Genomic DNA, 26,940 nt, shown 5'->3' with positions numbered 1-26,940 from the left:
AGAATACTACATCTTTGTTAGTGAGCCTTTTTGACATTTTCTCCTGGATTTTCTTCTTTTCTATATTCAAATGCACGCTAATTATACACATTACACCACATAAGTTGATTTTTTGAAGTCTTTCATATGCAAATATAAATATAGATGTCTCCTTGTGTGTATTTATTTACATGTGTACTCTAAAATAAAATATAAAATCAATTACACATTTATACTTTAAGACATTTATATTCAAGCAAATATATTGAAAATCTGATAAGATGTACTGATAGCGCCTCAGCTGTGGATCGCAGTACTTTCTGACATGCTCCACAACTCTTACTGATCAGGGACAAATAATCCACAAAGTTTAACACAGATTTACTTTGAAATGTTTTCTTTCCCCAGGAAAGAAAAAAAGGATGAGGCTTTAAACTGAAGAGTTTATACTACTAACTCCTTTTCCTCCCATTTGTTTCAGCAACTCAGCTACAAGATGGGAACTAAGAGGCTATAAAATAGAGGCCCTCAGCACAATGAAATCAGTCTGCTATAAAAGGCAACACATGCCAGTTTTTCCTCCCCAATGGCAGATGCCACACCCTAAAGCAGACAGAAGGCACTGCAGTCTGTGCAAGGGAAGCACAACACAAAGCAACAACGTTGGTTCAATTTTTTAGATCGCAAATAATGTTGAAATTCCTTTTGCCATCTTTGCTCAGATGATGAGTGGTACTGTTTGTTAAATTCAAATGCTCCTTTCCAAAAGCTCTCATTGTATGCATGAATTATGAATTTATTATAATATAATGTAAAAAAGCTCTAATTGCCATACATATTATCTGCTGCAAAATGATTGCATTGATATTTGATATTGTAAGTGTGCAGTTTCAACGTTAGTTCCATTTTCATTGTTTCTTCAATTTAATTATTTTCTATAAACCAATGTTGTCCAAGCGTGGTTTCTTTCTCTTGCCTTTTTTCTGATAAATTATAAACTCTGGTGCTCTGGGATCCCTTTCCAGGATAAACAGCATCATTTTCGAAACTTACTGTTGGTAATTTGTTTATTCCATTGGCTACAACATCTGTAGAGACCCCCACAGGCCGCCATCTGTAGCTCTACCCTGTGGAAGTGAGGCACCTTTCCCAGCATTACGGCAGCCATCCTTCCGTTTGGTCAGAGCACTGGCTTTTAAGTCTATGAAGGGTAATACTAAAAAGAGATACAAAAAACAAACCAGTATTGTAAGAGCTCTGAGGTGTTATTTTAGAAGTATTGGGAGAAATCTTTTTTTTTTTTGGTGAGGTAAAAATCCAGTCAGAGGGTCAAGAGCCTGTTGCTTCTGACCTGGGTCTACAAAAGTCTGAAAAATCCCCGTGTACAAAAAAACCCTTTTTGACACATTCTTCTTGTGCTTTATGTTTAAATACACTGCGCAGGTCGATGGAACAGTTGTCAAATTCACTGTAATTCTCCATTTCCTTCCTCTAGATTGGCATTAGATTTAATGAGGGAAAAAGAAAGAAGCATGTGGGCTTTTTATTAAATTATCACTTTTTTTACTAGTTAAACATCCAATCAAAATAATTCTGAAGTCAGTGCAAATCTTTTAATTGATTTCAATAAGGCATAAATCAGATCACAGAAAAGTAAGCAGCCAGCTCAGAGATTTAGCTTTATGCTTTAGCTTGGTATTTGGAGCTATAGTAACAGGATTTTGCTTTTAAGAGAACCCTTATGTGGTCAACATATAAACATAGTAGTGTTTTCTTTATTATGTAATATTTACATTTCAGTCACAAAAGTAATATGTAAACTATTACAGTAGATATCCAGCTGATAACCCAGAATCTATTAGGTGTAAAGCCTGTAGGTAAGTGTAATAATTTTATTTTAGCTGGTCGTAATGAACTTAGAAAAAACATGGTTAATGCCAACAGATCGTGGCCTAAAACATGCAGAGAGTGACACATTCTACCGTTTAATTAAAATCCATTCTTTAGCAGCCACTAATCCTGGGCAATTTGATCAATTTCTTCTGGCAATGTGTAAACAAAAGGACTTCAAAACATCACCATCTCCATCTCAAGAATGTCATACACGATTTTATTATGGAAATGCAACACGGGCAATCTTTTCCTTGCTGGATTTAGACCACTTGAATCAAATGTTTAAATACTTCAATTTTACAAATGTGAATCATCTATTGAAGTCAATAAGATCACTCACTTCCTTAAAGTTAAGCCCTGATTAAGTGCTTCTGTGGACTGAGGCCTCTAGGAAAAACAGCTCTTGAGTCTGTACTTTGGTGAGATAGCAGCCCAACCAATTTTCTAAATCAAAACAAAGTCTTCCACTTGGCACTAATAGTAGGGGTTGTTGATTTCTGGGTTTACCCACCGGTGAAATCTGAGCTTTGAAACTGAATTGCGCTAATATGTCTGGATCCTTGTTTGAGAACATCATTGCATTTTGGAGAAATTCAGGAAAAGGCCAGCTCTCCTTTGAATGAATAATTTATGGTCCTGTTCATTTATAAATCAGAAAACTTAAATGAGATTCAGTACAACAGTAATCATAAGAGTTCTCTGCCAACATTTCTTTCCTGTTCTCTTGCCTTTTACAAATCTTTTCTCTGCTGATGCACAAGAGACACGTGGGAAACCAAAAGAAATATTTGCTGTTAGCTTACATGTTGGTCGGAGGTCCTTTCGATAGTCAGTTGTAGCTTGCAGGCTTGACTGATACATCGAAGAAAGAGTTAAACTGACAATACACAGCTTTCACACTCATAAAATGAATTAGATCGGTACTTTAGCTGTAAACATACTGGATCATATAAGAAAAAATATGCCCTAGTTTTCTTTCCTAAACTTTGTCCACAGTATAGTTACACATTTTATAGATCAGAATGCAAATATTACCTATAGCCTGCAGTATTTATCAGTTCCTGTTTCTAGGAACAGATTACTGTGGCCTCCATGTCTTTACCAAGAAAAATAATTTGTAGAATATTTTTATGTACAGCCAGAAATGCAAGGACTTTAATAGGAGATGGCACAGTTTTTTTGCCATTGCAAACTGAATTTCTTTCTATGATTAGACCGTATATGCAATTCTGAATAGCTGAAAGGGTGAGAAAATTCTGATTTTGCTTGATGCACTCCATTTCTGACCCATTTCTGTAGTATCTGACCATTCATAATTACTGATACAGCAGCTCTGAGTCTTTTAGCTGAAGCCCCACCTTTCTCCTTTGCTGCAACAGTTTATAATTCCCTCCTTCCCCCACCTTATCTCCATTCCCCACCCTTTTACACGTACATGCACGTTCACTCTCTGGGTAACCCCAAATTCCTGCAGCCCAACTTGCAGCTGCCTTAGCCTCCCAAGTTATAGTCATACTGTATCAGTCGTAAGTATCTCTCACACTGTTGCTTTCCCTCCAAATGAATCCTACTCTCCAAGTTCCAACCAAGTTCACCCCAGTGCCCATTTCCTTCGGCCCCTCTGTGTAGGGGACCCAAAGTTAATGCTCTGGGGGAAGAGAGGGAGGAGAGAGGTGGGAGAGACCAGATGAAATCTTCCTGAGCCTTCTCCATCCCAACCTGGTACATTCTGTGCTTTCCCAAGGGGGCAACTTTGTAGTTCGAGAGCTGTTGCTTTGATATATTTACCCTTTAAGCACTCTTGTAAACTGAGAAGCCCAGTTACTCCCACTTTACCATCAAGGAAATGAGGCACAAGGGAGGAATGCCATGACTGCATGAACATTTCTTTCAACTGCAGCACCAGCTCCAGTAGCTCCAGGTGCCTTCCATAACCACCTGGCATGGACCTTGGTGGTGCTGATGCAACGGTCTGCGCAGCTGCGTGGTGTGCCAGTAACCCAAGGCGGGAGAAAGAAAACTTATTTTTATCCAGATTCTTGCACTGACTCACCCAACGGCCCAAGTAGTAGTGCTGGCATAACAGGAAAGGGGAAGAGAAGGGGCAGAGCGCGCTTCTTACTGTTTGACCAAAGAGGAGGTCTGGAGGCAGGGGGAGATAAATACGACCTGTTTAGCCAGAACTGCTGACAAAAAGAAATGCATGTCCTAAGATTTATAAACAGGTGCTGTCTTCCAAAGCTGAGCTGAGCCAGCGAAAAATGTTACTGTCCCCAGTTTTCGTCGGCATCACCCCTGCCAAATATTAATGCTCCTCAGATCTGCTGGTACAGTTGTATGTATGTGCATTCCCCAACCTTTTTCAGATTAAATGAGCCAGGTTACCAGGCCAACTATTTAAACTATCTGCATTAGCTCAGACCCATTTGCCTAAATAAGATTAGGACAAAGTGAGCCAGCAGATCTGAGGAGACAGCGGACTCCAGCAGAGGGACAATAAACAGCTGGTAGGTGGCAGTAACCTCTTCAAATAAGCACAACTTCTTATGTACTGAGGGAGTCAATCTATTTAGGCCCTAAACGTTGGTCATCGTGATGTAGAAACAGTTACATGTCAGCGAGGAGAGTTTATCCATTTTTTAGGTGTCTGGCCTAAAGTAGTAAAAGCTCCAGGGTGTGGGGCTTACCATCTTTTATTTATTTCACTATTACTGCATCATGGGGATGTACGCTTGTGAAGCATATGCTGAACATGTACATCTCCAGAGTCCCAGGCTTGTATTACAATTGCTGGTCCATCCTATTTGCTCATACAGTGGCTCAGCGGACCCTCTTAAGTTGCAAAAGTGAGCTAGCAATTCTTGCCTAAGTGTGTGAGGTGGGAATGCTCCTTGCACAGGAAGCAGCTGCAATGCCTGCGATCTCTAGACTGACAGGGAGAGGTTAACTTGGATGAAGATGGATGGTCCGCACACCAGCTAGAGAAGGGGTAGCCACAGCTTTGTTCCCAGGGCACAAGAAGGCTGCACTCCTGGGGGGTGCAGTAGCTGTCAGTTACGCACGCAGTCCCCACGGATGTGTTGAGCTTGCTCCTGTCCTCAGCAAACAGGACGTCACCACCAACTGCCGTTCGGGTGCTTCACTTTCACATCCTCTCTGCCACAACACGTCTGATTGTCAAAGCCACAATCAAATCCTCGTTATGAGGGCGAAGTATTTCTCAAGAAAAGCATCCCCCATGGCTGGTTCCCTGCTTCAGCTAAACTAAGAGCTAAACTAGCTTAAAGAGAAGGGGGTTTTAGTATCTTGGGTGTAAACTGCTTCAAGGTGTGCAGCTCTAAAAAATCTCAGTAAGTTACTAGTCTAGGGCCTGATCCTGGAAATGCTTGCTAATTCATGTAGTCCTTGCTCCTGTTAAGCTGTGAAACTTAGTGACAGACTTGAGCAGCTACCATGTGGTGAGGACTGATCTGTTTAAAACATCTGTTTCTTCTTGCTTAAATTTAAAAAGAAATGTTATTAAAATTAGAACAACCATTTTATTAATCCAAAATATCATCTAGTTATTTAACAAAGACTTAACAATGTGAGTCATCTGCATTAACAAATCCAGATGCTTTAGTCAGAAGCAGCAAGACTGACAATAGGCTTGCTTTGTACACTGGTTAATTTTTTGCTATTTGTTTTTCATTCCAAACAGACCATCCCTAATATTTTATCTCTCTTGGTGGATTTTAGGAGAATTGTAAGTGAACAGAAAAATACCTGGTTCTCTCTCTTTTAAAAAAAGTGATATACAAATACTATTAGTACTTTTCTAATCTTGATTTTGTCTTTTTAGCGGACTTCATAAAAAAATGAAATGTGTGCATATCTTTCTGCCATGTTACAGCTGTTTTCTTCTTATCCAGAGGATTGGACAAATATGTCTTTAATTTAACCACATTTAAATTTACATTGCCACACCATTCTGTGCTGGGTATAAACTTGCTATGCATATGTCCAAGAAGAAAGGAGCCTAATTTGGGAACCGCTATCCATGGTGATTCTCACCAACTAGAAATCAGGGACTGCACTCGTTCTGGGAAAGGCCACATAATGTAAAAATATCAAAATCATCTTGTCCTTTTTGCTCTTCGCTGAATGGCTGGTCCCACTGAATGGGAATTTTCAAAGTACCCTGTGACAGAAGAATTAAAGTTCAGCATGAGCAAAGTGAGGCCAGTACTAAACACTTTGCTGATTTAATTTTAATACATATCATTTTTATACAGGGATCTTATTTGCACAGCTCAATGGAGCCATGTATTTGAAGAGCACTGCTCATTAATTAGGTTGGTTCAATATGAATGAATTAGGTGATCTCTATTTTGTGTCTGTTTCGTAGTTCACTATTGTGAACTTCACCTCATTCAGTGCTTCATCCTGTTTAAAAGACTTATTACTAACTTTACTTGGGCAGGAAAGGGAATCATTAAAAGCAGTATGCAAGCCTCTTGAGTATGGTGGGTTTTGTTACAGATGTATAAACCCAGCTCATTACTCAGCTAAGGGGAACTGACTTTCTAGGTAGGTTTTGAAAACAGAGGGATCATGAGTTGGCAGGTGTGAAAACTGCAGTTTTTATGAACCAGACCTGAACCTAAGTTGTCTGTTCCCGGGGTGATGTCTGTACCAGCTTTAAAAGTAATCTGCCGCTTTTTATAAGTATATTGTGTAATTTGCTCCTGTTTTCTTGAAAGACTGCAGAAACAACTGATCTCAATTATTTGGAATATTTCTCTCAACTCTTCAGTAAAAACAAATTCAGGTTTCACTTAGAAATACAGCAAAGGTGGAACATGCTAGACTTCCCTTTTTGCTTCTTTACTTCCAGTTCAGGAGTTCCTTTATTCAGTCTGATGTTAAATCTACTTGTATTAGAGAATCCTTTTTATCTGAGCAAATCTTATTCCTTAGCAATGAATCTCAGAACATTTTGGGGTGATTGTGTAAAGCCATTGCTTTTTCTTTATTGCCCACTAAAGAAACATTTATGATTAAATGGGAAAGGGAACTATCTCATTCTCTTGAGCTGGAGATATTGGACTCAATAATGTCCTTCATATGTGTATGCTCTATTTCAGCTAACCTGTTAGAATTGCAATATAAAATTGTAAATCAATGGCATCAAACACCTGTGAAGATGAGTAAGATTGCAAGCCATTTCTCTGATAGATTTGGAGAAACAGCTCTCAGCCAACAACTCTTTTACATGTTCTACAGGGTTTGTCCTAAATTACCCCAATAAAGTCACTTGTTATACATCATATTGAGAAAATTGCCAGCTGTCTGATGTCAAGTACTCAGGAACACTATACATAGGGACACTTGGACTTTGAGGTATGTGACAGACAACTGGATGTTAATAAAAATTGAGTTACAGGCTATTCAGCTGGTTATTTGCAGAGCTAAAAATTCAGACTCTTTAATAATGAAAGTGGATCCTTAGGAATTTGTTCAAATCTGTTTAGCTATAACTGCAGAAAATGCACGCTTATCTATACAAGCTGTTCCTTTATTGATTACTTCAGTGAAGGTAGAAATAGTTAAACCCAGCTACTCATAAACACTTTATGGGATAGAAAGAATGAAAATAAGGAGGAATTTTGTTTGGTTTTCTTGTCTTTCTGTAATCACAATGGTATCTCTTTAAAGCTTGTCATCTTCTGCTTGGCTGATTCTCATGTAAGGGCTTTAATAATGTGAATTTAATATGATGTGTACCTTTGTACCTACAAATATACATCAGTCAAAACCTTTACTCTCTGTATTTTGGAATAAACTTATTAAGATTTATGTATGTGAAATATCCCCAGACCTAAGAAACCCAGAGCTGTTATTGCCCAGGCATGCTTTTTACTTTTGCAGAGCGTGGAGATCAGTGCAGTATAAGCACTTGGGCACCAGAAAATTTAAAATAAAAATATACACCACCCAGCTGATGGTATTTTAACCCTGCTCACAGAGCTGACAGCACCCACTGAACACGATTCTGTCACAAGAGTGTTCTCCTGCTTCCTGCGGAGGACACCAGAAGGTGGGGGGGTTGTGTCTTTAGTGCATCAACCTGATGGTTTATGCTGCTCTGGAAGGGAGGTGGCAGGTCTATTGCTGGATAAAGGGATTAAAGTGTTACCTAGAAGAATGCAGCTAGAAGGAGTCGAAGAACGGTCAAAAAAAGGATGAGAGAGAGGAAGAATTCCAAGGAGAGGCACCTGCACAGAAGATGGCATCACAGGGGTCAAAACATTATCTTACAGCTCTGGATCTCTGGATTCAGTAATGTAAGGCAAATGTTATAAACTAGTAAAGAAAATGGTGACTTCTTAACTTGGTATCTTTGACTTAAAAATGGTTTCCAGAAGATGCTTGCTCATCTGTGAATCATGAGGGTTAATTACATAAAATTGCTTGACCTGTGTTGCACCTCAGGTTGTATGACCTAAAGGTATCTTCTGACCTTAAATTTTATGAATCTGCATTAAGTAGCTGTAAGGAAGGAACAGCAGAATAAGATGTTGTTTCACTGATTTGAATTACAACATATATTTGCATCTTCATTTGCATTTACTGTCTTAGGAGTAACTGTACTGAATGCAGTTGTGGGATGGAGTTGTCACCGTGAACCGAAAAGAGGTGAACATGTGTTCTGAGAGACCAAGATCACATTTACAGGACTGACACCTACTAGCATAGCTGTAAAGAGATGCCAGCCCTGACAGACATAGCTGTGTCAACAGGAGCCTCTGGCAGAGACACAGTTGTACCAGTAAAACTATTTTTATGAGTATTTTATGCCAGTTGTGGAGGATGGTTTTATTCTACCAGAAAATACTGTTTTGCTAGTACAGATGTATCCACACTAAACTGCTTCGGTTTTTAGTATTCACAGCAAAGCATTCCTCTCAATGATTCCTAAACCGATCAATTTTGTTGATGCTGCCAGAGAAAGGGCATGCAACTGGCCCTTGCAACTGTCAGCTTTGTGGTACCACACATGACAGCATTTAATAAGGGGCGAGTGCAGAGAGAGTTTCAGGAGAAGTCCAGGCTAAATCTGTTGGCCAAACAGTTTTGTCAGGGAGGAGTGTGAAAAGATCAGGCTGAACCGAGTTGGAATAAACAATGAATAACAAAAAAGTTCTTTTTCTAAAATAGTTTCTGTCATTTGAAGCAAAGGTTTAACAATACTGGCAAAAATGACACTGGAATAAATGGCACTGACCCCATGGTTTTAGTAATTACAGCTATACTGGAAAATTCTTTGTGTCATAAACTAGCTCTCAGAAAACACCCCGGGGGAAAGGGTGAAGGGTGATAACAGTTCACACTCCATCTAGGAGCCGGGAACAAGGAGGGAACATCACTACTTTGGTCTGTGAGCGTAGGCCAGATGCACCAGCCCTGTTCAGATTGTGTGACCCTCTCTCAAGCCTTGGCTGTGGCAAGTCTGGGTATTACTCTTCATTCAGCAGTGTGCACAGCCTCCATTTCCAGGGAGTTCCTAGGATGTGAGTGTGCATGGCTATAGCATGAGCCTGGGAGATGTAGCCTCTACTGAGCTGGTGCTCAAAAGTGCAGCTCTTGCTTTTCACCATTCATGTCTAGGTGCTGCATATTTTGGAAGGGCATGAACCCTAATCAGCCTTTACTCCACCTTAATAAAGTTTTGCAATATTCCATGTTCTTACTTTTTCTCCCCCGCAATAAAATTCTTGAAGCCTTCCAGTACTCTGACGCAGCTTTTCTCCTTCACCGTTTCTGTAGCTTTAGCAATGACACTTCTGGTCAAAATGGCAACTGGCTGCAAGCTAGAGCTTTCACTGCATCTGCACCACTCACTTCAGCCCTTCTTCTCACTGAAGAACAGGACTCAAAGGCTGAACTTCAGGGAATTCAGAAACAGTTTGGAGGCAACTGTGGAAACAAATGTTTGGAATGCATTTTCAAGCGAAGGAGTGAGTGTGGGGAGCTAGGGGTAAAGGTTTTGGAGAAGCAGAGTGCTCTGGCTTCTCCAACTGCTTCTTGTCTCTCTCCCTCTTGTGCTGTTGTGTCATTTGTGCTTCATGGTACTGTTCACAGTGCTCACCCACCACATGGCTTTTGTTCACCTTATTTCCAGCATTGCAGCTCTGACTCTTCCCTCACCCATCCCATCATCACTCCTGTTGCCTGACCCCCACTGCAGCAGCTGCTAGTCTCACACACATGTGCAGACATCCCACGCAGGACTGTGTGATGCTTTGTTTCACTCTTCTGTGGGAAAACATGGAGGACTGGCAGTGAGGCAGGAAGGTGAGGGAGCTGGGAAGGGGGGCAGGCACACCTCAGGGCAGGCACAGCTAGAGGCTGGGAGAAGCAGAGGAATGCAAAAAATACCACAGCCTCTGCTCCAAGGTTGTGCCTCGCACCTTAGAAAGGACAGAGCTGGCACATGGGAAGCCCAGAGAAGCCTCAAGTGCCCCATTCCTCTCTATGAGGTGTTCTAAACTGTGTAAGCACCCCAAGGAGACGAACGCAGCTGGCAACAGGAGCCTGGGGAATGGTGAATTGCTCTCTTCAGTCACTGCACATTCTCGCTTGCCCTTTCGAGGGGATTTGGGCTCACGAAGGCACAGGAGAAGCACTCAGCTGCCAACGGAGGCAGGAGCAGCGCAGATCCCAACTCACTCCCATGGAGAGGCTGGTGTGGAGCCAGCTGTGGCGTGATGGAGGCCCACAGCTGGGTGTGTTCCATGCTGCCTGCCACTAACCACCTTCACACAGCCCAGGGAAGGGAGATGCCACTTGGCTCAGTTCAGCCAGCGCAGACGAGAGCGGGGCAAGGCGTGCACCGACAGCGCAGCCCCAGCCAGAGGCGGTTCGGAGGCCCAGCACGAGCCCCGCTGTGGCCAGGCAGGGCCCGAGCTCCGGCGTGGCAGCAGGAGCCGCCTGGCAGGGCTGTGCTGGGTGGCTCCTTGGGCAGGCAGCCCCCGGCTGGGACTGCAGGCGCTATGCAGCCCCTTGCTGAGGCACCGTGGCTGGGAGCGGGTTGTGGGGGCGTAGGCATGAGTCTCTGTTAGAGATGAAAGCTCGGCTCAGCTAGAACTGTGTTTGCTTTTGCTGGCATATGAGAGGGAGCTTAGAAAAAAAGTGCGCCACCATGGATGAAACAGTGTATTCAAGTATCACTTACGTGTTGTAAATCTGCTCCACAAAAAATGTCATTTTATCACAAAGATTTTGGGAGTGTGAACAACATAGATCCTAGGCTGTCATAATACACTTAATATGTGAAGAAGTATTTACGTGGAATCCGAAGTTTAGTGGGTAAATAAGCATGTATCTTTAAATTCATTCAATCCGAAGCAGTACAACTGCCCTGAATCTGGTGCTATTTATAATGAGCCCAGAACACTTTATAAAACAATAAATTAACCGAAGCAACCGCCGTGCCAGCTACAGGAGCTGCCGGGGCACGCGGCGCTGCTCTGCCGGGCGCCATCTTGCGGCCGCCCGCCCGCCGGGCCTGGTGGCGCCCTGTGCCCCGCGGCGGCACGGGCCGCGGTGCCTGCCGGGAGCGGCAGCCATGTCGCGCACCACAGGCTGTGGGAAGGGCGAGGAGGGGCCTCCCCACCGCCTCCTCCTCCGCGCCCCTGTCCGGCGCTCGTTCTCTCCTTAGACGTACCTGTCATACTGTCATCAGACTAGACAGGAGCGAAAGCAATTCATGGGTGTTATAAACATATGACCTTCCTTTCATGTTCTGAATGTGTTGTGCCTGATCATCTGCCGCTGCCAGGCAGAAAGGCCGGTGCCACTGGAGCTGAGGGGATGTGTAGTGCCTTGTGCCACCTGCTGATCTGGTATCATCGGCTTCCAGGGCTGATTTTCTGAGGCAACTTGTGCATGCACCTCTTGTTCTACTCAGAAGTGTGTGTTTTTCTAAAAGATATGCCATTTAAGTTCCATGTCGTGGGACTTGGCAAACCTATTGCCTGTAGGAGTACAAGGTATTAGAAATCACACGGTCACTCTGAAGGAGTATAAAGGGAGAAAGCAGCAAATGACTTAAAATTTTTATTTGGGGTGCAAAGAGCACAGAATTTAAAAGGGTTACAAATACCAATGGACATGAATACAGGGATTAAACAGGAGTATTGGTTCTATCACACTTTGAATGCTCAATTTGTAGATATGCAGCAAGACTCTTAACTAACCTATACTAAGAGTCCTCAGAATATTGTGTAGCCCTGTGAAAATGCATTTTCTCCCTAGGTGCAGAAGGGCTGTGATGTTTCTTTGCTCCATTCCCCATTTGGTGGGTGTTTTTTGTTTCCTGATGCAGGTTTTGGGAGCCAGTGAGGAAGAAGTCATGATACCACTGCTCCACAGAGTAGCGTTTACCATGTTGCCAGTGTTGTATGAAGTTAGTTGTAAGGTTACAATGGCAGTCTTGACAGGTGATGCTTTCATAGCAACCCAGTTTTGTTCTTCAGTCTTTTAGAAAGTAAATAGCTTGTGTTGTTGTTTTTTTTTAAAAGTAACTTTTCCATGTGTGTAGTGACAAGGTTAGAAATGCTACTGAAGTATACCCCTCAATGGCTGGAATGCCAGAAGACCCACCCAGCCATTGTTAGATTTTCAGTCCCATGATTGGAATAGTATTGGACTGGGGAAGGGGTCTGACTTCTGGTTTTGTAATTCCATGGGTTTGCAATACTAACTGTCACTGGACTATACCCTAGTGTAGTAGCTCTGTATGTGGACAGGAGTGTCATGCATGTGAGAACATGCTGCTGCTCACAGTGGTGTGAGGCTCCTGGCTACCTGACGATAGTATCTTCCCTCACAGAAGACTGCAGCCTCTCCAGTGTCCAGACCTCTGAAGCCAGGAGCCACTGCCTGTCATGGGCACTTCTCTCAAATCACCAGGGCTCACCCTTCTGTCCTTGCTTCGTGCTGTTCATAAACTGCTCATGTGCTGTTCCTTCCATCCTGTAGGCTGCTGACCCCTGAATTAACAGATTTGCTGAGGTGTTTTTTCTCTTCTACATTGGACCTCTCAGGCACAGCCTAACTGAGGAGAAAAAGTGTGCTTACAGGTTTTGCGTGGTCCTCTGTATGAACATCCACATGTATGGATGAACCAAGACTTCTTCTCCAATAGAAAAGAAATTATTTGTTTAATGTCTTAAAAAGAATTTTCCTATGTCTATAGGAAAGGAATTTCCTATGTCTATGCTTTATACTACTCTGACTAGAGAACAGGGCTTTTTCTCTTGGGTTTTATAAAATGTACTCAAAATGAGGGCCAGAGAGAAAATCAATGATAAGAGACACTATATACTGATTTACAGATAGATTAAGGATATAAATATTACAACCAATATGGATGTTTATGCGCTGTATGTACTGTCTGTAGTGCTTTCATCTTATCCATAAGCCTAAATCACATCAGAGATTCCTGAGCATTCAAAAATAGGAAATGTTACATAACTGATAAAGAACAGAAAGATTCTGAGGAATATAACTGCCTTCTTGGGCGTGTATGAAACCCATGATTGTAGAGAATGGAAAAACAAGTTCATGGAGTTCGAGCTTTTTCTCCTTTGTAAAAACAAGAGCAACCTGAAAGGTGGTGTCATTTTTATAATTCAAATGGCTCAAGTGCCTTTCACCAGGAGCTGGAAGAAAGAACATCTTATCCGTACTGCTACCACTTACATGTATTTAAAAAGCCAACACAAAGACTCTGTATATTCCTGATGCGTCTTGCACAGTGAATACAACTTTGATGGTTTATGCTATGTCCAAACCAAAAGAGTTCCCATACCTTCTGCTCTAACAAAAGGTTTTATCTGAACTGAGTGTACTTGAAAAGGAGAAGGGCAAAAGCACAACTGAAATTGTGATATATTGTTCCCCCTACTCTAATTCAGCTGAAAGAATATAAATTCCCAGCTGAAATCGAGACAATCAAACAGGGATCCTTCAGTAAGACTGGATTCCTCACAGATACAGTATGCAAGGAGGAATATTTTCCCCAACATTTTCTTTGCGCAGTGTCTTTTTATGTGGCTATCATGTAGATAACAGCGGGGAATTCCACTGAAGTAGATCCTTAATGGATTCAACTAATGGCTTCTTTGTGACGCTCTCAGACAGTTCTCCTGTAATGTGGATCCTCTAAATATTTAAATCCACCATTGAAGCATTTAATAGGAAGAAAGTCTCCTACCACTAGAATAAAGAAAAGGCTTTGAGCTGGAAACAATAAAAAACAACATCTGATTTGTACAACTGCATCAAGAATCTAAGCCCACTTACTCTCTGAGGCAGCTGATACAAGAAGGACCTGGGGTGCCAGGTAAAAAACAAGTAGTCATTTGTATATTGAGACAATCTCAGTCCTTTCTTGTTTCTCTATATCTTCCTTTTTTGAGGGCTTTTTGTAGTGTTTAATGGTTTGAATGAACAATAAAGCTGGTAAATTAATATTGCTTAATGTTGGTACAGGGTAACTGCCTAACCCTGGGGCTTGTGGAAACTTGAAAATAATGCATGGGTTAACCTGGGACGACGCTTCTCCTTGTTTGGAGTCTTTCTTTTGACACTGTCTCAAATTAATATTTCTTGCTGTTATATCCATTATCTTCTTATTTTATTCTTTCTCCAAGTGGAGCCTGATGTTCCTCCAGTTCCATAAAATATTGGAGCTGGAAGGAAAAAACCTTTTAGAAATCTACTTATTGTATTGTCAAGACCCCATTTTTTCTTTCCTGTCTCTTGCTTGGGAGGAACAGTCATTTCAGAAACTAACACTACTCTTTAAGCTGTCTGCTTAGCCTTGGATTTTACCATGTTCTCCTTGCACAAAGAACAAAATCTACTGTTTTCAATCTAGATTGTTTCTGAAAATCAGAAATAATAGAAAAATAAAGGCTCCCTGTAGCTTGCATTCAACAGAACAAAAACATAGAGCTGCAATTGCCCCACAGCTGCTTTTGTGGTATGTAAGATACATCCCCTATCTTCTGAATACATAGGACTCCAAAAAGAATAAATATCACTCTCAACTGAATACATCTGTTTATTCTTCTCTGCACAGTTTAGGCATGGAAGTTTATTTCTGCACATGATATTAATAAATTTATAGAAATTTTCTGCATTCCATTCACAATCCATATTGTCTAAATCTGTAACTTGTTCCATATCTAGCCCTTAAACATAGACACTTTTTAAAATTTTAGTCTCTGATATTTCTGTGCTACAGCTAATTTCTGCATTTCAGTCACTTGGTATTACTGCATATACAAGCACACAAAACCATTCCGAATTCCTTTGTGCACAACCATGGTATAAATTATACACAACATAAGCAGTAAGTTTCTCACTTGCTACGGAAACTGGCTATCCAGAAAGGGCTTGCTGAACCAACTTACCGAAAATGGCACCCTCATTTGGCTGTAATGGGAAGGGTCTCTAATAAAATGAGCATGCTCTTAGATTTTCCTTCTTGTTGCATCTCAGTGTTGTTAGGGATAATGCGGAACTATCAGCACGTTCCTCTCACGCTTGTATTTTATGTTGCATGGATACACTCAAAGGCTCAAATTAAAGGCTTTCTTGCTATCCTGCCCGCTGCCAGAAATGGAGTGCCTTTTTTTAAACCAAGTGCCTGATTCTTTGTTACTCTGTATCTCCTGCAGTTACGTAAACCAAAGAGAGTAAATGGAAAATTGCTGTTGGATATTAACATCTATGTAAATCAGTGCAGATGCTGAACTAACAGCATTTTATATTCCCTTGCAGAGAAGAATATGACTACCCCAAGATAAAAATGGGGTGAAATTTATTTTGGGTAAAGGAAAGCAGTAATGAGTGAGTACATAGGAACTGCTGTTACTTAGAACCACTCACATTTTTTTGTCCAGGTGCCTGTGTGTGTTATTTGCATAATGGTTAAAAAGCAGGGAATGCAAGTATTAAATTCCCGATAAAGGCCACTTAGGCACCCAACTTCCATTTGTGCCTTTGAAAACCTTCTGTTCTTACATTTTTTAAAAATGTATTTACTTTTGAAGAATAAATTTTGCTTATTTTATCCATGAGAGCAAAGAAAGGATATAGTACTAGTTTGGAATGGTAAAAGAGCAAATGCCTCCAAAAAGAGTGTTTTGTTTTGTTGGTTTTTTTGTGTTGGTTTTTTTTTTCGGAGGCCCATCTGTGAATTGCTGCTTTGTGCTGACCCACAATTTATGCAGCTTTTGCCCAAACCTATCAGACGAAGGTCTTTAAATGGCTTAAAAATAGTTTGTAAGTGTTGTAGGCATTCAGTCAAATTAGTCACTTAGTCAAATCATCCTTTCAACTGGTGCTTTCAGCAAATGGTTAAAACAGCATTTGAGGAAAGACCAGGTGTATGATCTAATGCCTGAAAGCAGCTCATGCTCAATGACATAATCCTAAGAATAAATATATTGTAAATGTATGGCCAAACACAAAAGAATATGTGTCATCAAGTAGCTGGAAGTGCCACATGGTTTTTGTATCACTGCGCTTCAGCTGGAGCCACTGAGGCTTGTGCAGCACTTTCAGCTCCTTCTGGGAAAAATACCACCTACTGCCTCAGCATTTCCTGGATCCAGGGCAGATAGTTTTAAGAAATCCTTAACCAGCAGAAGTAAAATGTTGCTGGATAACTTTCTTCTAGGTGGAAGAAACTCAAAATTCACAGTTTTAAATATAGAGCTTCTAGTGGCATAGATTCAACAAGTCGCGAGACAGCGCTTCTCGCCATGTTGCAGCACTATAGCTAAACAGACAGAGGACGACACTGGGAGTCCATTGTACAGGGATCAAAATTTGAGTCCATCAGTGACATACATGACACCAGCTTAGCCACTTGGCGTCTTTATGCCCTGTTTCTACTAGTCTATCAGGATAATATATAATGTGGACATTTAGAAGGAAAAAAAACTCAGAAGAAAGGAACTATACTATTTACAATTACTATCACAGTTGCAGTTGTGCTTTCAGAACTCACAATCAATAATACATCACTCATTTAAATATTATTCCAGATTTCTGCAAGAATACCTCTTGGACTAGCCCTCATACTTCATCTTTACTTCTGTCTTCACTGTGAATGTGTACAGCTCTGTCATTGCTGCCTTTACAGGTAACTTTTAACTGGACTCATTGACCTTGTCTTCCTGCTTGTTCTTGCTAATCAGAGGTAGTGCTACAGTTCCTTGCTTGTTGATATTTTTCTTTTCCTGGAGAACGGTGTGTCTCCATTTAGAGTTTAAAAACTAGCACTTAAATGGAGTGTTAAATCACTTCTGGAAACTGGGTCTAAAATAAATGGTTATACTCTATGAAAAGCCACATCAACCTTTTGACCCTGCTCTTGCCTCTTTTCAGAGGCATGTTAGGAACAGCTGTGTATACAAATGGAATGTGCTCTCTGTCTTCAAACCCTTTACTAGGACCCATCCTAGTATCTGAGTGCTTGTTGCAGCTCTATGACTGTTCAAATCCATCCTCTCCTGCTAACCCTGCAACTAACTTCTCAGCTTTCCTCCCTCAGTTTCCTGCCTCTCCCACAGCCATTACCATTACAATCTGCAGGTGCTCCCCCACCTCTCCTGCATGTCACTCCCCAAGCACTCTGCATTACTCCTTTCACTGGTGAACCCTCTGACCTTCTGTAACTTCTCATGTTCAGTTGAATTGCTGTTAGCCAGCTAAGTTTCCCAAATAGTTAAAAAAAGCCCCAACAAGGTAATTACACTGTTGTATTAAAACTGGGGAATTAAACATGGGACAATGATGAACCAGAGCTCAAGTCAGCGTGGATTTTGCCATTTTTAAGGAGGAGGGGGATTTATGGGCTTCATTTCTCACAAGTATTGGGCAATAATATTTTTTTAAAGAAGTAAATATCCTTAATTTTTCATTATGGGAAAAAAAAGAAAGGAAATGAACTGCAATAAATTTAAAATAAGAATGCAGAATGGAACCTGTTCTGTGGCCACAGTAGCAATGGTGCATATGGCTCATTCAGCAATCACCTCTTCTGGCAGCAGATGATGACTGAGATTTTTCTTGCTCCTGGATAATTGGTGCTTGTGGAGCAAAAGAGGACTGGGAGGCTTCATCTTGCACCAGCCAGATCCAGATTCCCAACCTAGTTGGAGTAAAAGGGGGAGGAAAAAGAAGAGGGAAGGAATTTTTCTGCAGTCTGTCTTTCAGGAAGGGAAGAAAAGTGCAAACAGGTTAATCCTCACAGCAGCAGGTAGAGAGAGGTCTTTCCTCTTCTGCCCTGGTACAGCAGTTGGATCCATGCCTGGGATGTTCACCAGGGAACCTTCTTGTAGCCTCCTGGTCTGGGAGGGGTGGCAGGTAGTCTCACAGCCTGTTTGTCATTCAGGAGTGAAGGCGCTGTTTGAGCAAAGCTCTCAATGGTTTAGACAGGGAGGAAGGGGTAAAAAAAGACATCTTTCACATCATCTTTATTTCTCTTGATGTGGAGTTTGTATCCTGGTGCATTTCTGTGTGTATGTCCCTTGAAGTCAGTGGAATTGGTGCCAGGGGAGCAGCAGCAGCAGATCCCACAGGCATGGTCGGAGGGCAAGGAAGAGATCTCCCAGGAGCCTCCTGAATTTGTGAAGGAAGTGGAATGGTGGATCTTGAAAGGAATACTAAATGTGAAATAGGGGGTGGGATGTTTCAGCTCATTAGTGATTGTTAAAAATAACTATTACTGTGAGTGTAAACTGTGCTTAAAATGAGATTGAAGAAGATGCTTTTTCACAATCCAGTTATTATACATAGTCATCTACAATCACTGCATTTTAGACTGTGGCTTTCAAAGTGAAAAACACTTCTGTGTGTGTCTAAGTTGATTTCACACAGTCCAGTCTGGTCCCCATGTACAATCTTTTAGTGATTATTTTGCATGCCTTTCTAATGTGAGACTTTTTGGGCAATGGCAGATATTTCATTCATTGCTCTTTTTGTAAAGTATCAGCATTCAGCCAGTAATCAATTTATTACCAAATGTTGTTTGGAATGAGCAGCTTTCTCCCTGACAGTAATCTCATCTGTTGTGAAAAGATAGGATCAGGTGACAATGAGACCTTCTCACTACAGTAAATCACGCTCAATAAGAATAAAAAGACCTGAGTAAAAATAATTCCATTTTCTATTAACAAACTCCTTGGCAATTGGCAGGCAGTGCAACAATGGCAATACTGCAGACACTGCTGGAGGAGTGAGAGATTGTTGTCCGAAACAGAAGAAGTTAGTAGGAAGCTCAGTGTAACTGAGCTTTCTACGTATACTCATTTTTCACTGCTAGCTCTGACAACCTTTTCAGGGATGTGTGTAAAGATTCTCTCTTTGTTACTCTGAAACTGTCAGGCAAAACTGAAGCCATGGTATCTGTTAAGGCAGCTGTATCTAACTTATCACCATGATATCTAATATACTTAAACAACTATGCAGAGGTACCATTTTTTTTGGGGGGGGGTGTTTTGGTTTTGGTTGTGGTTTTTTTTTTTTACATTTATAACTTGCAGTTGGTATTATATTTGTTTATTATTGTATGCGCGCTGTGTCTATTGGACAAAAAGTGGTCTCCTGGCAGGAAGATCTGTGACCGTTGCAGTGTTTTTGAAAGTGAGATAGTTCCATATTCAGCTTTCTGCTTCCTGTACTGACAGCTTTCATTCTTGCTGCAGACAGTTGTTTCAGAGAGGTACTTTGAGAAGTCATGTTAGTGTAGGCTGAAGAGATTCCTAACTCCCTCTGAACTGTCCCACAAAGGGCTTTGAAAATAATTGAGAATCATTAAACATAGTGGCTTAAGAAGATACATGATCTCTAGTCTGTATACAGTCTATAAGAACTTTATGTTGCAGGACAGAAGCTTTTAAAGTCTCTTTTCCTGGTATGTTACAATCCTTGGAAGCCACAACATGTGGCTGTACTGTGTCCAAGACACAATGTCATTGTGCCCAAGACTAGGTGCTTCTCAGCTGGGTTTGGTCAAGTCGGGCTGTTACTGCAGTGGTTTGTTCAACTGGCTTCAGTCTTCACATGCTGATTTGAAATAAATTAACTTGTCACAAGTGCTGGTGGGCTCCAGAATAACCTCCGTCATGCTGGTTTGTTGGCCTCTGTCTGAGTGTGCAGATGACCTGAAGTAATAATTCAAAGTATTGAGAACTTCCATATTTTTATCAGTTACAGTAATCATGACCAGTTAAGCATTTATTCTGACATTTTAAGTCTCTCAGTCATTAAGTATTACTTCTGGTAAAATCACTGAAGAGCAAAGATCAAATTGTGAAGACCTGCACTGCCTACTGTGAGCGGCCTGTATTGTGTCATGGATAGGCATGAATGGCTATTTATGATACCAGAGAAGGCTTGGACAGGACCATCCTACATTTTCCTCCACTAGCTCCCACCTAACACGTAACCCCAGGGAAGAAAAATGTCTTTGACGTTCTTTATATCAGCTGTCAACTCAACATAGGTACTTTCTCAAAACTCAGCCACCTCTATGAAATAGAATGCACAATGCTATTTTTAAATGAAGAAAAAATATTTTTGTTTGTATTTCTGCAGACCTAAAATGGCTTAAGAAATTTTCCCAGGATTTAAAAGAAGTTGCCTTTGGCTATAAAGTGTGAATGGAGAGTTGTAACCCCAGGGTTATGTTTTAAGCAAGATCTTATCAAACAGGGAGCTGTCATTAATTTTTTTCTCCTTATCTTATCTGTTACCAATGGACGATAGGTTTTCCTTTCATCCTCTGTATGATACCTCCCACAATTGCATCTGAGTCCATCATTAAATTCCTGATTGCTAATTAATACAAGTTATTATTTATTGTTATTATTAAATAAGGGCAGGGCTGCCTTCATCTGTCTGGAGGGTCTGCCATTATATCTGCTCTGTGTATTGCTGCTACAGTGGAACTGAATATGCCTCAGCTTCATGCAGATGCACTGTGTCAGAAAACATCTGCTAGCTGCTGATTTTATGCATATTACAGAGACTTTATGTACTGTTAAATGGACCACTTTTTCATTCCAAACCATAATTTTCCATGTGGCATCATTTGATCTGTCCTCACTCCAACATTTTGTTTGATCAACTCATTTCTTCCTATCCAATACTGTGTGTTGTAACTTCCTCTATGGCTCTGTATACGTGTGTGTCCTGTATGTGAATGGAAATTACTACAGTGCTCCTGTTATGATAATATGGTGGTAGGGCAAAACATGTTGTTTTGATCAATATATTTTATTTCCATTAGCTTCTTTCATTACTGAGCTTTAGTCTAGACAACTTAGATCTGATAATGCCAACTGCTACCCAGCTACATAGTAGCATACCGTGATCAAATGCACTTTTTCAGAAATATCAAGGATACTTGACCAGGTATCAGGTTTAGAGCTTCAGTGCAGCTGATAAGGAAAAGCATGGCCTCCACACAGAACTCCCCTGTGTCAGCGCACCAAACTTCAGAATAGAAGAGGCAGAGGGGCAGCTCATTCAGGTCACTGCCCTTTGGGGACACATCCATCTGAGCTCCGCTGTTAGCCTCCTGGGAGCTGAGCTGCAGCGCCATGGCAGCATAGACTGCAGGAGGCAGAAGCTGGAAAGGGCTCAGAAGGGGGCAATTCTCTCTGGAGATGTAGCATGCTTTGCTATAAATTGTTTTGCTTTGGTTTTCTTGTACCATTTATATCACCTTCCTTCCACTGAGTATGACTCATACTGCAATGCCATCATTCCCCCATGGTTAAACTTGAAATTATTGCAGAGAGTTCCTTGTAGAGGCACGCTATTCATGACTGCTCTGCATGGGCTGTGGAATGACGACTCCTTGCCTGTCCATTCCTAGGAGTTCTTGAAACAGCAAATCTCTTCTGTACCTGTTGAATTACAAGTTGGGATTAGTACAGCTCTAATTACAACAGAGAAGACAGTACTTCTTTGGTAACCTTTGGATGTGGTGACATTTTTAGAGGCTACAAAAAGTATGTAAATTTCAAATAACACCTACCGATCATTTCTTAAATGTGTAAGTAGCAGGAGGAGGGGCACATACTGCTGAGGAGACATCTTTGCCAAGTAAAACATCACAGTCCTTCTTGGCATGCACAGAACTCCATTGCTACACTGAAAAACCACCCCAAACATATATTTAGCTTATTTAGTGATCCTGACAAGTCTCAATAAATATGGTAGTGGTGGTGTAGTAGTAGTAGTAGTAGTAGCAGTAGTAGTAGTAGTAGTAGTAATTTAAAAAATAATGCGTATTTAATTAGCTCTTTTAATCTTCAAAGCACTTTATAAATACTAGTTTGTTAACTAATCCTTGCAACATCCTTGTGAGGTGGGGAATTATTATCCAAATATTAGAGGTATATAATGGCATGCAGTGCATCAATTTCCTGTAATTTTTTAACAATGAACTGAGGTCTGATATATGACCTGCATCTCTATATATCTGAAATATCATACACAGACATAAATGCATTGAAAATCAGTAATTTCTGATATGAAGACAGAGTAGATGTATCACTTATGTGTGTATAATTTTCTTCCAATCCATTTTCTTAAAAAATTGTCATTATTGTTGAATTTGTGCTTGAGATAACAGTGAGGGGACCCAGCAGTGATGATGGTGGGGATACTGGGGTGTAAAGCACTAAGCTCATTTGTATGTGTGAGTGAAAAAGGCTGGTTCCTATCCCGGATATTTTGCAGTCTGAGTATATGATAAGAGACAACAGATGGATACAACAAGGAGACAGAGACATCACGAGGTTACAATGAAAGGATTACAATTACTATAAGAAGTGGTGGTCATAGTACACCAGCTGTTTAACCATTCTCACACTATTTTTTGTCATCACAACAGCAAGAGTAGGAGAAGGATTTGAAGAAGGATGACGACGTGACTGGGCAGACTTTTTTAAGGTCTTCACATGTGGATGTAGAGGCATGGGGAAAATACCTTCACAAGAAAATGAGATGAAAAGCATTTCACCATTGGTAAAAATGAGGTGAGAGCTAAAGATACTATTGGGCTGTATGAAATCCTGATAGATGAGACAGAAATAATCCCTGAAGAGAGAAACTGAAGTGAATTTGGGTCTGAAGTGAAATGCAAAGTATAAGCATGCAGTGACAGTGAAGGGAAGTGACAGGAGTGAAGTGCCAAGACAGAAGATGACAGGTGTGTTTTGATAGAGTTGTTTGGTAGAAGCTGTTGCAGTTCTAAGGCTGTAAGAGCATCTGTTTTTCACACTCTTCTACAAAAGCCCTGTGTTTCTTGGCTATTCTACAGGAGCTTGGGAGGAGGTAGTGTGGAAGGATCTGGATGTACAGCTGGACTTGATGATCTTAAAGGTCTTTTCCAAACAAAATGATTCTATGATTCTGTGACAGTCTTCTAACACTAATTTTCTGTGGCGTCCATGACACAGACCCCAGTTCTGAGCTTTGCAGCTGGTTTAGTCTTGTGCATGCACAGCTTACACTCTTGCTTGGTGTTCAGCTAAAACACTCACTGTGTTTGCACATGTGCCTTAAGACCCAGCTGAAACACAGAAAAGGACTGAAGATTTACATAACCCATTCATCTCTGATCAATGTGGTCTCCGTTTGTCACTGCTCATGGTAAAGCCCTCTCCACACCCCACTCCCAAGGCTACAGATGCTTTGCCATACTGCCATTCCAGCCCTTTCAGACAGCCTGGGCATGGTAGTTGGCATATCCACACTGCATACCAAGGTGTAATATAAACATATATAAGCCCATTTTAAATGGGAAGCAGTCTCATTGTGGTAGCACTGAGGTCTGTGCAGATTAATCTGTCCTTTGAAAAAGTCGCTAACCCTAATTTGTGTGTTATTTCCAGTGTAAGCATTTGGGTTTTGATCAAGCAATTCATGTACTGGATGGAAGTCTTTCCATTGCCTGCAGTGGGCTTTGGGTTGGAAGCATAATCTGGGTGTCTCACATGCATATACATCCCTTATTAAAATTTTCTAAATTGCTGTTACATAATAAGGATTCCAAACCTCCTGTGAAGTGTTTCCAGTTAAGCCAGTGGAAAAAAAAATAATGCACTCAGTATCTTAACATCACAGTTAACATGAAGTACAGCAATTCTCTGTACAGAGTATTAAGAAGACAGGTGAATTATTGGTACATTGAGAACACTAAGTGAATGTCCTGACTTTTGCATGCTTCGAATTTATAAACAAAGCTGCTTGACTGTAATTTTGCCACATTACACACATACATACACACACACACTCAGAAAGTTATGATCAGCTTTAAAAGTAGGCTTAGAATGAAAATAATAAATCAACCTTAAATATAGCAAGTGCTTCTGCTGCAATTATATTCGTTCAGTTTCCCAGGCATATTTCTTTAAAATATATTATATTGCTACACCTTTTTACCGAGACATGCATCCTGTGACAGCTGTCCATCATTAGCCACAGAATCTTTTTACGTTGATCTCTATGAAAAAGCTGAAGAAGACCTCAATCAAACCCCCTCTGTTGTGCAGTAAAAGCAGTCATTCAAGATTTTTAACTCATATTATTTTTTTCAGCAGGAAACACCAATCTGGTCTCATAGAAAGTGCTCTGACTTGGATTTATATGACCTGCTTTCTATTCCTGGCTCTCTGAGTGACCTTATGAAAGTCATTTTTATCTGCTATTGTTTTTAAATGGGCAGAAAGATGTTTCCTAGCAGAATGGGCCAAACATAGGCACTTTTTGCCATTATCCCACCTCCAAAACCTATCCACGAAAAAGCTACACACCTGTACACATACAAATGCCAGTCAAGTGTTTGCCTCAAATAAGCTGCTCTGCCCCTCTTTCTCTTGCTCTTCTTGGTTCTTTATAGCATGAGGGAGTCACAGTGGAGTGTCTAAATAATGTTCTTTAAATATACATAACTTGAAAAGCGTAATTACGTATACACATTTCTGTTCCAGTAGGCTGAGGTGATTTCTGAAAACAAATACAGCATGGACCAAAGTGAGCTTCCCAAAATATTTATGGGCTTACTGTACTGCTACACCCAATACATGATAAGTATTTTTTGGAAAACTGCCTTCCCCTTTAGCAGTATAACTGTCAGACAACAGTTCATACACAGCAACACAAAGTCATAACTTGTGAGATAATCTTTTATATACTCCTAACAATATGCTCTGAAATCCTACATTTAAAAGGGTTTAAAAACACACAATACCCCAAACCATCAAATAAGCAGTAAAAGTAGCATGCAGAGCCAGACACAAAACCAAAATGAAAAAGATTTTTTATTATTCTCCTCTGTATTACCATAAATGACATGCTATATTTAATTTTACAGTGCCCCTGGACAAATCATCAAATACTTTAATAACTACACAAACATTAATATTTAAATACAAGAGATCCCCTCAGTTACTGAATAATCATAACTCTGGATTGATAGGGTACTAAATGGAAAAATCTTGTTTAGACAGTTGTAAGAGGGGGGAGGGTGTTTAATGAAACAAGTTTGATGGCCTTGTCATCATAAAACTGATAGATATTTGGCACAATTTATATCTTTGCTGAAAAGAAGTTTGAGAAATGGAACAATTGTGGTGAAGATTAATTTTCCCTTCTTCTGCTTTGAGAGCATAGTCCTTTAGGTCATTAGCAGGAATGTGTGACATAGATTGCACTTTACCCATGCAAACCCTGTGCTGACTCTTGGAAAATGCACTTGTTAAATAGCTGCGACTTCTATACTTGTGGGATGGGCTGCCCAGCTATCATCACAGCTAGCTAGACTCATTTTATGAGAGTGATGAATAGAGATGGTGGAAGAGAGAGCATACAGAGTTCTGACTGTCAGTGTTTGTTAGACCTGCCCACTCATTCTACCCACTGTCTTTACTGGGATTTTTTTTTTAAATCCAGATTTTGTACTGTTAACTTTAGCCCCTCTCCCAATTAAATGTTCTACCTAATAATGGAAGTTGGGCTACTAAAATACAATAAGAATAGTGAAATGCAAGATATTTCTTATCCCTCCAGCACCAGGGGGGAAAAAAAAAAAAAGGACTGAAAGACTTCTCAATCAAACTCACTCACATAAATGTCTAAACCAAAAATCTGAAACTTTACTTGATTTTTAGGCCTCCAGATCTGGGACTATGTTCATGCATGTGTACTATGTGTCACTAAGCACATATGGGGCTAAGCTAATGATAACATTTGTTCATTAGCAGACAAAGGCTAGGCTTCTGTTTGTATCATATCATATTCTGCTTGGGTGCCACAGCATTTGTAGCTAAATTAAATGTTTACAGATTGGGAGGTAGGCTGTATTCATTTACCAGTTGCTTATGTTGTTTGACTTCATGCCTGTTTCCAGGACACTATCTCTGTGACTCACCTTAACATCTTCTTTTCCATTGTAGGGCACCTTCTCCGACTCTGCAGTTTTCAGATTTCCTCCTTCTTCTCTGCATTTGAGCTCCATGGAGATAATATATCTCTGTCTATATTATGTTTCTTGGGATCTTCTCAACTAGGAAATACCCCTTTGAGGGAAGTTCAAGGGAAAACATGGATGCCTTTGCATTCTAGCTTCAAGGGAACAGAGAGAGGGGAACTGGCACAGAAACATAAGACCTCTGAATAATAGGACATGGCCTATGGGTGGGTAGACCCCGGAAACAATACCATTAGAGTACGCCTCCAGATGTGGACAGCTGAGAAACTTAACAATGAAGGCTGCATCCATGCCAGTTATGATTAACTAATTCAATATCTTGCTCCATTTAATAACGGAAGTATGGAAGAACCCAGAGCTGTCTCTAAATCACCTACCCAGTGCTCTGCCAAGCTTCTGCAGTGGTAGGAAAAGTGAGCAGAAGAAAAAGACAACAGGGCAAAACTAAAGGCAGGACTAAGACTGATGGAAGTTTCTGTGCTAGGGAAAAATGGGTG

General features: G+C 40.7%; 1 protein-coding gene across 1 annotated transcript in view; it reads right to left on the bottom strand.

Moving 5' to 3' along the window:
* Positions 1-26,470, bottom strand: part of LOC129736350 (atherin-like) — a 28,748-nt gene extending 2,278 nt beyond the window's left edge. Inside the window, exon 1 of the mRNA XM_055714135.1 lies at positions 26,384-26,470. Within this exon, the coding sequence (XP_055570110.1) occupies positions 26,384-26,470 (87 nt within the window). The remainder of the gene's footprint in view (positions 1-26,383) is intronic.
* Positions 26,471-26,940: the final 470 nt, after the last annotated feature.

The sequence above is a fragment of the Falco cherrug genome, chromosome 6, assembly GCF_023634085.1.
Source record: "Falco cherrug isolate bFalChe1 chromosome 6, bFalChe1.pri, whole genome shotgun sequence".
Classification (NCBI taxonomy): domain Eukaryota; kingdom Metazoa; phylum Chordata; class Aves; order Falconiformes; family Falconidae; genus Falco; species Falco cherrug.
This window is presented reverse-complemented; position numbering and strand designations above follow the sequence as displayed.